The sequence below is a fragment of the Haliotis asinina genome, chromosome 4, assembly GCF_037392515.1.
Source record: "Haliotis asinina isolate JCU_RB_2024 chromosome 4, JCU_Hal_asi_v2, whole genome shotgun sequence".
NCBI lineage: Eukaryota > Metazoa > Mollusca > Gastropoda > Lepetellida > Haliotidae > Haliotis > Haliotis asinina.
This window is the reverse complement of record NC_090283.1, coordinates 3463508-3475871: the sequence shown is the minus strand read 5'-3', so window position 1 is coordinate 3475871 and position 12364 is coordinate 3463508. Positions and strand designations below refer to the sequence as shown.

The 12364-nt window shown below is 41.8% G+C and overlaps 1 protein-coding gene across 1 annotated transcript in view; it reads left to right on the top strand.

Annotated features, from left to right (window-relative positions):
- The window catches only part of LOC137281207 (glypican-5-like), a 91823-nt gene that overhangs the window by 38568 nt on the left and 40891 nt on the right, over window positions 1-12364 (top strand). The window contains exon 4 of the mRNA XM_067812329.1: window positions 3275-3537. Within this exon, the coding sequence (XP_067668430.1) occupies window positions 3275-3537 (263 nt within the window). The remainder of the gene's footprint in view (window positions 1-3274; window positions 3538-12364) is intronic.

Genomic DNA, 12364 nt, shown 5'->3' with positions numbered 1-12364 from the left:
CTTGCCATCAAAGGCTGGTGTTTAATTGAATCGTGTTTCATGTAAAGTCCTACAGAACAAAAACCTCCATCTTGTACATGGGAGAAGAAGGTTGAGGTCTGTTTGAAGCCTGCATCTGTGGACTATCCAGCCATGCCACTTTCTGGTGGTTACAACAGCTAAGCTGGAGGAAAATACTTTATCCAGGCAGTAATAGGCTATTTACAGAACCTCCACGACAAAAAAACAGATCTCCATTAATTATTATTGTCTGGGATAAAAAAGTAAATTTTTGAATTGATCAGTGTTGAAAGGCCACAGTTCAATTGAGCTACTTTTAGGGAAATGTATTCCGCCCACCTTTACATTATTGATCATTGATTGGGGTAATCAGTGATCATGTCAAGTCTACCGTCGCCACGCTCGGACCAACAGCCAAATGCCTGGACCCTGCTCATGGGACCCTATTCCGACTGAGTTAGCTTCATGTTTGAAATTGCATCAAGGTTGTCTCTGATCACACCTGATCTTCCGACTTGGGTCATGCCAGATTGCAATGTGTATCTGTACAGACTGGTGAAATTGCCTCAGTGCATTTGTATAGATTTCATGAGTGTATTAAGTCAGTTGTCTTTTTCGGAAAATATGGTTTGACAAGAAATAATGACATTTGCTTTGCTGAATTTGAAATTGCTTTTAAAATGTATTTGTATCTGAATTTGTGAAATTGGTTTGTTTGAAAATGTCTGTTTTTTGAGAGATCAGAATATGAGAGTGATACACAGGAATATGAGAGAGATACACCCACACAATGGTTATAGTCACAGATGAAAACACTAACATCAGTGTTCTATATACATTATTAGTGATTGGTCCTGAATGTACAGCGATGTCACTACATTTGAACCTCACTACATTCTCAATTACCGACCAAGAATTGATTGACTTCACTTTGCCTGCTCATTAGGTTATTTATCAATGTTTCTGGTTGTGTGTTGCTAGACATACTTGTTCACACCCACCTGTTTCTCAGTCACGTGGCAGTATTGACATACAGAAATAGATACCAACTTCAGTATCCTTGATGTCAGATGTCACTAGACGTAGCTGTTCCCATCTACCTGTCACCTGACAGCCCTGACATACAGAAACAGATGGCAGCATCAACATCAGATGTCACTAGACGTAGCTGTTCCCATCTACCTGTAACCTGACAGCACTGACATACAGAAACAGATGGCAGCATCAACATCAGATCTCACTAGACGTAGCTGTTCCCATCTACCTGTCACCTGACAGCCCTGACATACAGAAACAGATGGCAGCATCAACATCAGATGTCACTAGATGTAGCTGTTCCCATGTACCTGTTCCACAGTCACTTGGCAGCACTGACATACAAATATAGATGGTGATGTCAATATCCCTGGTATCACTATCAGATGCATCCTCAATATCTCCAGGGTATACGCTCTGATAAGTCTCCACTATACCCTGGACGCATCTACGGCTCTGCCCGATAAATTTATTACCTCCCTTTGCTGGCTCAACCTTCTCACAGTAGCCAATCAGCTAGGCCGCCGTTATAACTGAGCTTGCCAGTGTCAACAAAGGTAGAGGTCGCAACTGCAAGAACGCCTTGTAACTCTTCCAGAGAACCTCTGCATGGTTTCTATTGCCAAGTATACTCGGTTAGATAATTAAAAAAACGAAAGTGAGTTGTGATTGGTTCACTCAACTTCCCAGCGTAGACACCTGACTGGATCAAACGACAGTCAAGGGAGGTAATAAATTTATCGGGCAGAGCCGTCCAGAGATGCGTCCAGGGTATAGTGGAGACTTATCGGAACGTATACCCTGGAGATATTGAGGATGTATCAGATGTTGCTGGATGTAGTTGTTACCACCTACCTGTTCCTCAGTCACTTGGCAGCACTGACATACAGAAACAGATGGTGGCATTGACATGGTTGATATCAGATGTCGCCAGACGTAGCTGTTTACATGTACCTGTTCCTCAGTCACCTAGTAGCACAGTCATACAGAAATAGATGTTGACATCAACATCAGATGTCACTTGACGTAGAAATTCCCATCTACCTGTTCCACAGTCACTTTGCAGCACTGACATACAGAAATAAATGGTGGCATCAACATCAGATGTCACTAGACGTAGCTGTTCCCATCTACCTGTTCCACAGTCACTTTGCAGCACTGACATACAGAAATAAATGGTGGCATCAACATCAGATGTCACTAGACGTAGCTGTTCAAATCTACCTGTTTCTCAGTCATCTAGCAGCTCTGTCATACAGAAATAGACGGCAGCGTCAATATCCCTTATATCAGATGATCCATGCTGGGCCAACAGAGCTTGTGGCTGTCGTGCAGCTTGTACAAGCTGTTTAAAACGTTCTTTCTGACATACAGCTACTACTATTAGCATTTGACGATTCAGCATAGGATTGCAATACTTAAAGCAACATTATGTTTCCTTGTGAAAAATGTTGATATGTTCAGTGTAATGTAGACTGATAAAAAGTGTCTCCATAAGGTTGGTTTTACCAGGAAGTGATGTTGCAATGTAGACTCAATGGCTCAAAAATCCTGGGACAAGCCAGTTTTCATTTCAGGCAATCAAATAATGTTATCGTACTTGTCCATGACTATTAGATAATTTCCACTTATGGTTTCAGACTGCAAGTGAATTTAGATCATTTCATATCTGCTCATAATGTAGCCATTACATTTCACAATAATAGCAGTAATAATTTAGTGCTATCATTCTTTGAAATTTATCATTCTTTGATAAATAGTCCAGTAAACATTAACATCAAACATTGTGTCATAAAATCAGGGTAAGAAGAACATTAGTCAGGACAAGTTACTTTCTGTGGTGTGTTGGTGATTTGAAGGTTAGTTGAGGTGGCAGGGAGACAGCTAACTTGGTTTCACCCAGGAGGTAATCTGCATGTGAGATGACATCATGTTTGACTGCTTTCAGAGATGTCACTGCATGATACATGTGATATCCAACAGTCACATTGTCTGTGTCTCTTTGTTAGGAATCAAAGATGAAATTCAAATGTACCCTTGATTTGGTTATAATGTATGTTGTGGATGTTTACGTAGTCAAGTGTCATGATTTACTGGATGATGATGATGATGATGACGATGATGATGGATAAAAATTTTGGTGATGCATGGTTCTATATATACAACAGCAGCCATTGGATAACGTAAGAAGGTTCTTTAAAGTCCTGCTGCTCAAGGTTTTACTTGTGTGTTGTTCCAGGTGATGGAGAACTGCCAGAACCTGACCACCAGATCTGTTCCAAAGGATAATGTAAAGAGGAGCTACGTCATGTCCAAACCCAAGTCCCGTCGGAGACCGGCCCCGACATCCAGCCTGATGGAACAGCTGGAGACTGTCCTCAAGAAACTAATGGACTCACGTGGAATCTACAATCGACTTTCTAATGAAATCTGTGGTCAGGGCATCATCTACGAACAGGATATGTCAAGCAGCAAGTGCTGGAATGGAACTCACATTGCACAGTAAGTGTTACGTTCCTCATTACTGTTACCATGGGTTTTTTGCCATTCTTGCTTCTGAGCACAGCTGTCTGGATCCGGCAGTGGTCATTTCTACAGTCAATATCATTGCTGCTGGACTTCACATTAAAGTTTGTCATCATCTGGTATGTTCTTACTTCTTCTAAAGTAGGGAATGGTTGACCATACTAACACAGACACTGTTTATTTCCAGCAGCGTTGTATGTTTAGAGTGAGTGAGTGAGTGAGTTTAGTTTTACGTCGCACTTAGCAATATTCCAGCTATATGGCGACGGTCTGTAAATAATCGAGTCTGGACCAGACAATCCAGTGATCAACAACATGAGCACTGACCTGAGCAATTGGGAACCGATGACATGTGTCAACCAAGTCAGCTAGTCTGACCACCCGATCCCGTTAGTCGCCTCTTCCGACAAGCATAGTCACCTTTTATGGCAAGCATGGGTTGCTGAAGGCCTGTTCTACCCCGGGACCTTCACGGGTCTGTATGTTTAGAGTGATATGAGGTGGCAGTAAAAGATCAAGGTGTGCTCCTATAGTTCTTGACAACAGCAGAATGTGAAATAACAGCCTATGTTGCTAGCCCAGTGCAGCCCATGAAGAATGAACATGTCAAATCATGGCAGCCTGTGATGACTGGTCAAAAAGACATTTCTCTAGACTTATACCCATAAACATATATGTTATTATATCCTATATGTCTGACATAGTCCTATGTTAACATGCCGTATATATCAAGCCTAGTCCTCTGATAGCATACCTTACATGTCTGACGTGATCCTGTCTGTATCAGGTGCTTGACACTAGTTAAGCCTCATAGGGTAGGTAGCCTAGAAACTGGCCTGGATGCATGCATTTTATGTACAAATGATGAATGAATGTACAGTGTGTATCTCAGAACACTCAAAATGGTGTTGGAAATTTTGGAAATATCTTTTGTGAGTTTTGCAAGACTACCTGATGTCCTAGAAATAAAATACAGCCAAACAGACTATGCCCTGTGCAAATCTGTGAACATGGCAGATATGAACTGGTCTGTCTGACATATTGTGAGTGAGTGAGTTGGGTTTTATTCTGTTTTTTTTTCCACCAATTTAATCCTGGGGAATGTGAGAAATGACCTTCACACACTGTACACATATGCGGAATCGAACCCTGGTATTTGGCGTAAACAAGCGAATACTTTACCACTGACATATTGTGACATGAATGTGTGATTCAGTTTGAAAGTGAATTACTGCACATCAGTGAACAGATAATATTACCTGTAGTATGAGAGGTGACATCCAGCATACAGTGACAGTCTCACAAGCTGGGCCTGCAGCATGTTTTCTCAGCCATCTTGTTTCCAGGGCAACCTTAGTGAAGCTGGTTATGTCAGGACAACGAAAGGTGTGCAGCGGTAATGTAACTGACGTGTTATCTTTTGTGATGTGACCATCAGGTTAAAACTTGGATATTTTGCACATACGTGTTTGGAAATGACAAATTGATGTCCCATTTGTTCAGATGTGAAAACAAAAACAACTGATTACTGGTCTCAGCAGAACATTGTATATGCTGTCTTGTGACTGTCACTGTGTTGGTGATGTATGTAATTGAGAGTGTCACATTGTCATTTGATGGTAAATCCTGGATTTAGGTAGTGAGTGGAAACTGACAGAGCTGTCAACAGGCTCACAGTCTCTGTTGATCCTGATAGACTCAGTTTCCAAACCAGAGATCCAGTTTCTTGCAACATGACCAGAGTTGCAGTCAGCTCAATACAGCCCTAATCCTCCCAGCAACAGAGACATCTTTGTCAGGGTCACCGTCTACAGATGTGTCCATAACAGCAATGTCTGGGGTTACTGACCCTGCATCAATGCTCCGCCTTCATGTCTACTATCTCTTAATGGCTTCTAGTGGTCTGTCATACAATCACATGACCTGCAGTGGTCTGCCTTACAGTCATGTGACCTGTAGTGGACGTCCTTGTAGTCACATGACCTGCAGTGGTCTACAATCACATGAATGTGCGAGTCTAACAGCACTGGCTACCAGTGCCATGATCTTTCATACTGCCATGCTCTCATGATCTATTTTCCCACATGAACACAGCTTGTGAAGCCCAGATCTGGTGTCCCATGCCACCATATTGTTGGAATATTGTAAAAGCTATGTAAATTAAACTCACTCACTCATGAAATCTAATGCTCTTCCGCGGAAAGACTGTTGTAGTACAGATCATCTGCTGATAGTGTGTGCCACCCACCCTCCATCCTGATGACGAACTCACCTGTGCCTGTCTCACATCCTACCCTTTACTTTTTTCGTATGGTACACCACTTTCACATTTACACCACAGATGTGCTTACCTTTAGCTAAGCTATGTACTTGAACATGGGATCATATCAACACGTAGGAAAGTGAACTGATTTATTTTCTGTAGCATGTTTTGCCTTGTGCATCCATCCTTCTCCCTGACCTGTGGCCTAGTGTGCCCAGGAATCACTTACAACTGCAGGCAGCAGGCAGGGAGGCAACAGGCAGTACAGGACATACCCAGACCTGGCTTTGCAGTTATCTTTTTACTTTGCTTCCTTGGTGGGCCAGAGGGAAGGCTTGAGACTCTTCATAAGAACAAGTTCAACATTGGTCTCAATCTCTAGCCCATACTCTCCATGAAAAGGCTGTACTTTTATTACTTTTGCTTTTTATGGTCGTTGTACTGTGAGAAACAAGACCAGTTGCTGCTTGAGTTGTGGCCTCCCGTTACAATCCATAGCATCTGCTATGCTGTGATGTTTGAGATAAATTCAACACTTGATCTAGACTAAAGCTTGTCTAGACTCTTCCATCGCTTCTTTGATTAGAGATTTACCTTTGTTATATTGCTGATTGTGAGCTGGAGTTTAATGAAGAGGTTGTTGCCTGTTTTCTGGTCTCCAGATACCAGGTTGTGCAACCAGCCTCTTCCACATGCAGGCTCGGTCAGCTTGTTCTGTACCTCACAACCCAGTCATTTGAATCTCAGTGTCGAATCATAAGGGAGGGCTTAGCTTGTCATGCATCGACTGCTCCTCAGGTAGAATAATCTTTTGACCATCTTCACTTAAATGTAGGCCTCCCAGAGGGATAGCAATCACTGTACACTTGAGATCACATCTCATGGATTGCTTTTGAGTGATGTTATGTGGTAACATACATGGTAACAAGCTAAGATACATGGTAACATTGATCGTAACAGGGTGGGATACATGGAAACGCATAGTAACATACTAAGATCCTAAGATGCAAAGTGTTCCACAATAGTAGCATACAGTCCTGGGTGTCACACAATAGATGGTAGCATACAGTCCTGGGTGTCACACGATAGATGGTAGCATACAGTCCTGGGTGTCGCACGATAGATGGTAGCGTACAGTCCTGGGAGTCCCACGATAGATGGTAGCATACATACTAAGATCCTAAGATGCAAAGTGTTCCACAATAGTAGCATACAGTCCTGGGTGTCACACAATAGATGGTAGCATACAGTCCTGGGTGTCACACGATAGATGGTGGCATACAGTCCTGGGTGTCGCACGATAGATGGTAGCGTACAGTCCTGCGAGTCCCACGATAGATGGTAGCATACAGTCCTGAGTGTCACACGATAGATGGTAGCAAACAGTCCTGAGTGTCACACAATAGATGGTAGCAAACAGTCCTGGGTGTCACACGATAGATGGTAGCAAACAGTCCTGGGTGTCACACGATAGATGGTGGCAAACAGTCCTGAGTGTCACACGATAGATGGTAGCAAACAGTCTTGGGTGTCACACGATAGATGGTAGCATACAGTCCTGGGTGTCACACGATAGATGGTAGCAAACAGTCCTGGGTGTCGCACGATAGAAGGTAGCAAACAGTCCTGGGTGTCGCACGATAGATGGTAGCATACAGTCCTGGGTGTCACACGATAGATGGTAGCATACAGTCCTGGGTGTCACACGATAGATGGTAGCATACAGTCCTGGGTGTCGCACGATAGATGGTTGTGTACAGTCCTGAGTGTCACTCATCCTATTTTCCTTTTGTTTCCCATGGCCAGGCTCTTGTGTCTGTCTTACATGTTTCATGATGTGGCCATGTTAGAACTCATACAGTTCCTCTTTATTTGGGCATCTGACTGGTGACAGGATTTTCTTTAGATAATTGTCTTCATTGCTTTTCAAACAATGTCAGTACATGTATTGTCTTTAAAAAAAATGCAGATCTCATTCCTTTCTCATGGCGGTTGTGTATTCATCACTTATTTCATGACTTAAGACCATTCACCCCATACTCCCCCCTCCCATGCTGCCTGTCCCTCCCATCTCCCAGACCAACTAACTCTCCCTTGTCTCTGGTGACTAGCCTGCACTTATAACCATGGGCTCCTCTACAGTGGTGATTTGCTTCAATAAGTTTTCGTGCTTGGATTGTTTTATGATCGTTGTGAATACAGCCTGAGATGGGAGCTGCTGCTGCTGCTGCTGCTTCAGGGGCTGGGTTATGCTGCTGCTGCTGCTGCAGCCATCGAGGGGCCGCATGCATGACACATTGAGAAGCGCTGCGTAATGGGAGTGTAGTTCTAAAATACGTGCCCTCCATGGCCGAGAACATTTTCTGTCACTGACTTGCAATTATGTGTCAGATTTCAGGGAAGAGAAGATAATTGAAGTTTTGCTGTTCTTTGTTAAACTTCAATTCTTTTCTTCATTTTTGTTTAAAAATGTTGAACTAGAAATAATGGAGAATATCTTGAATAGTAAAACTGCTTTTGGATCATGTGCAGATTCTATAATAATTTAACTGAATTTTTCAAATAAAATTCAAATTTAACTTTTAACTTTAACAAGACTTTTAACTTCCATCATCGCTTCCTCGTCAGTTTGTGAGAATGTGGTCAAGGTTCCTGAAAACTTGTAAAAGTTGGACTGAGATTTGTGTCCTGGATACTTTGTATACAGATTCTCTGTCTCAACAACCTTAAACAGCGGTAACCAGGGAGAAAGTCCTACTGGGGTGCAGGGTATACACTAAAACATATGTCAATTCACACTATTATTGTGCAAAAGTATTTGTGTTTCCCCGAAGGAATCTTGGTGCGAATGAGAGGTAGATACGCTCAATGGGCACGACTATTCCAAGTGAATATCACGGCACCGTGCCATGTCTTGAAGTGGTGCACGAGTTGCCTTTACACTGTGAAGGATGCTTTCCGTGCTAGATCAATGTTACTTGCCTCCGCTAGCATTTATGTCAATTCTTTTGCTTTCCAAAGAAAATAAGCCACTTGGTAAGAGTTTGTTATCGTTAGCATAATAAAACATGGCTGTGTACGTAGGTATGTTGATCTTGTTTCTTCAAGCTAAATGGATAAATGACTTTTCTCGTAGAAATGACCACAAATATTGTTTTCATATTTTGAGATTTACTGTGATATTAGGAGACAGTGTTGATATTGCTCAAGGTGAAGTTACTCCAGAAATTATACTCCTTACAACCTCCATGCCAGACCTGCTTTACTCTTAAAGGATATATTACTACACACCTCGGCCTGGTGTAACATCATGAACAGTTGACAGGTAGACAACACAAGTTTGCTTTTGAAGCAGAAATCTAATTACTACCATTCCACAGTGCCGGAATTAGTTTTTGCAAAGTTCTATTGTATTGTTCTGATCAAATTAGATCAAGTCATGCCATAAAGACAAGTGTCATTGTATCCAAGGTATTGTTTCATTCCCACGATCAGTGTAATTTCCAGGTACATCAGTAAAAAATACATTTGTTCTGGATGTGTGAGTGTGAACTTCAAATGTTCTCTTATTTCAGTGAATGAGAAGTATTGATGAAATGTAAATTGTAAAAAACAACCATCAAACATTCCCGTAAGTGCCCACTTATGGTGACATTTTATCATGGCCACCAAATGTGTGAGGTTGTTCTAGATTTTTCAGGGGGCAAGTAGGAAGGAATATTTATTGTTGGGAGAAGCCTGGCCATTGAGTGGTGGTAGCCAAGGTTTGCAAATCTGTCAGTAAATCTCTGTGTCCCTAGGATCAGTCGGCCTTGGGGAGAATTGTGTTGATAGTTGAAATGCTTGTCTTGTGGTGGTGTTCTGCAGACCTGGGGTAAGGATGGGAGGACAGGGGGAGCTACATGTCCCGTTAGGAACTTCGTTACATGCCAGGCCATTTACTGCCCCTTCTGTCTCCATCGGCTTGTGATTAGTCCTAGATGTCCTCTTCCAATACGGAAGTTTAGAAAGGATTTACACCGGTCTTGTTCAAACACATCGTCTTTGCCTGTCACACCTCCCAACACCTCTCACAAATTGTTGCTCATTTTATTTTGGTACTGATCTTGAGAAAAACAAAATTTCAGGTTCGCTGATGGTCTGATGCCAAGTTTGTGAATGGATTTTGACCAGTTATTGTAAAAAATACTCTTTTTTTGTTGAGCAACACAAGGTAAATACTTGGAAAATGGTATGAATGTTGTCTTTTGGGTTGACATGTGTTTGAGAAAAGGATGTACGCAAGGATGAATATTTTTCGTACATGGTAATTTCACTGGAATGTTTTCAAACTTGAACCTTTTGAATTGTGCATAATGCCCCTCTTTACCTTGTTGAGAGAGGTGGAGGCCGAGGGATGACTGCTTCACTGTGGGAAGGTAATTAGAAGGGGTGGATTGTGTAACTTGAGGTCACACAATGAGAGGCCGAAGGTTATCTGACAACTATTGACCCTAGTTTGAGGGGTTAGGATCAAGGGTAATAGACACTAGTCATAAAGGTGCAACTTAACTTTGAAAATTCAAATTTGAAATTTTTTTGTATTAATCGAAATCTCATAGTTGTAGGGTTTTATCTATGGTGTTGATAGTCTGTTGTGTGGATAGTCAGAAAAATGTTTTGAAAGGCTACATTTGATCCAGTTTTAGCTTTGTGAAGCTTCAGATCATGGAATCTGATTCTCTCAGTGTCAAGGAGTTTTCAAGTATGTGTTAGTGCTGGAACGTTACACCTTTTTACACCTTTACACCTTTTTAGAAGCTTCTTCAAGAGCTAATTGTAAAATGAATTTTTTAGACAGATCAAACAGATCTGCTTGTGAAAACAATTCCATTAAGAATGAGACAATCTACACTTTGGTTAACTGTGTTCGAGGAGAATATGACAACTTGTCTTCAGTCCTTACACTTTCTAGCAGAACAATTATTTTAACCCTTTTGTTGGTGTACCCCATCAAAGCAGGCGACACATCCTGTCCAGTGGGACGTGGAGACCTGATACCGGCATCCCCCAAGATGAACCCTATCTTAGTTGAAGGTGTAAGTGAAGCCCCCAGGAGTGGGATTTCACTACTGCCTACACAAGGGCTGTAATTCAGGCTCACAGGGGAGGTAATTAGCCTCATGATGAGACCAGCTGGCCACAAGCAAATTTGATAGGATTACAAACATTGCCATCTGGCGTGCTATTGTGGAACTGGAGGTGCTATAATTTTATTTGTGGTGTTTGAGGAAAGGATTCACAATGACCATTTGAACTGCAAATCTGAAACCAGAGATTTGTAAAGCTGAAAGTCACATTTTGTCACTCTTGATTGCTCATTTTGTATTGCTTAGAAATTGATAATGCCATCTGAAGACAAAATATTGTTTTTATTAGTTTCATCTGCTTTCAGTTTGTTGTTAGATAAGTATTTTCAACAATAGTTGTCTGTGTAGAGCTTGCTACACCATCTAAATGAACGAGCATCATGAACAAACAGTCAGCAGGAGTAACGGTGCCTTACTTGACACTGTTGTTACATGTATAAGCTGTGTAACAGAAGTGAAGGGTGCATATTGAACACATTACCTGGCCAGCCCCTTGCATCAAGGTGTAAGATATCTTTGTAGATGGTGAAACATAGGGCAGGTAACACAACTGTAGGTACATGCTAAGCACAGAGTTTGCAATAGTCATCGGTCCCTGGATTAGAACACATTGGCCCTGTGTTACTGTGCATTCTTGCAGGGGTTAGGTAACCAGTGCTGGTTTATGCAAGCCTTTACGTTGGACACAGATAGACAGAAACTATTAGGAGTAGACGAGCCGCTGTGGTGTCCATTTCAGAACCTGGTCGACTGTTTAGGTAGGAAGTGACTGATTGAGGGGGTGGTAGATATAAGACGTTCCACAGTGTGTGCCCAGAATCAATTCTCTATTTCCAACATTGCTGCTTATAGGATTTCTACACTCCATGGAAACTATTCCAAACTAGTGTATTGTCATGTTTTGTCCTGCTTGTTGATTCATTGTCTTCATATAATCAATTAAACACTTCATAACAATACACTGTTGTCATGTTTGGTTCAAGCAGTACACATATATTTTATTCTCCCCAGTTCTAGTTCATACATGCATGTGGACACTTAAAGAGCTGAGTCACAAGACCCGAGTCCAAAAAATACCAATCCCTTGAGGTCATAACAACGTTTCTTTTTAAACTTTGAAATGTGTGAAGCTAGGGAATGAGGAACAGAATCCTGTGTTGATAATGAAAGGTAACATTCCTGACCTCTATCATGTGTATAATCAGTGCACAAATTGTCAACATTTGGCTCCTTGGTAACCTGTGATGCTGTTTGCCCAGCTTTAGTGTGGCAACATTAATCCTGGACATGAAGGCATCATGACCGAATTGTGTTGTGACTGAACAAAACAAGATGCAAGTGGGATGTTAGGAACATTCTTACAGTCCCTAAACACTGAAGTCTGACATTTGTAGTTTCCTTGTATATGTTA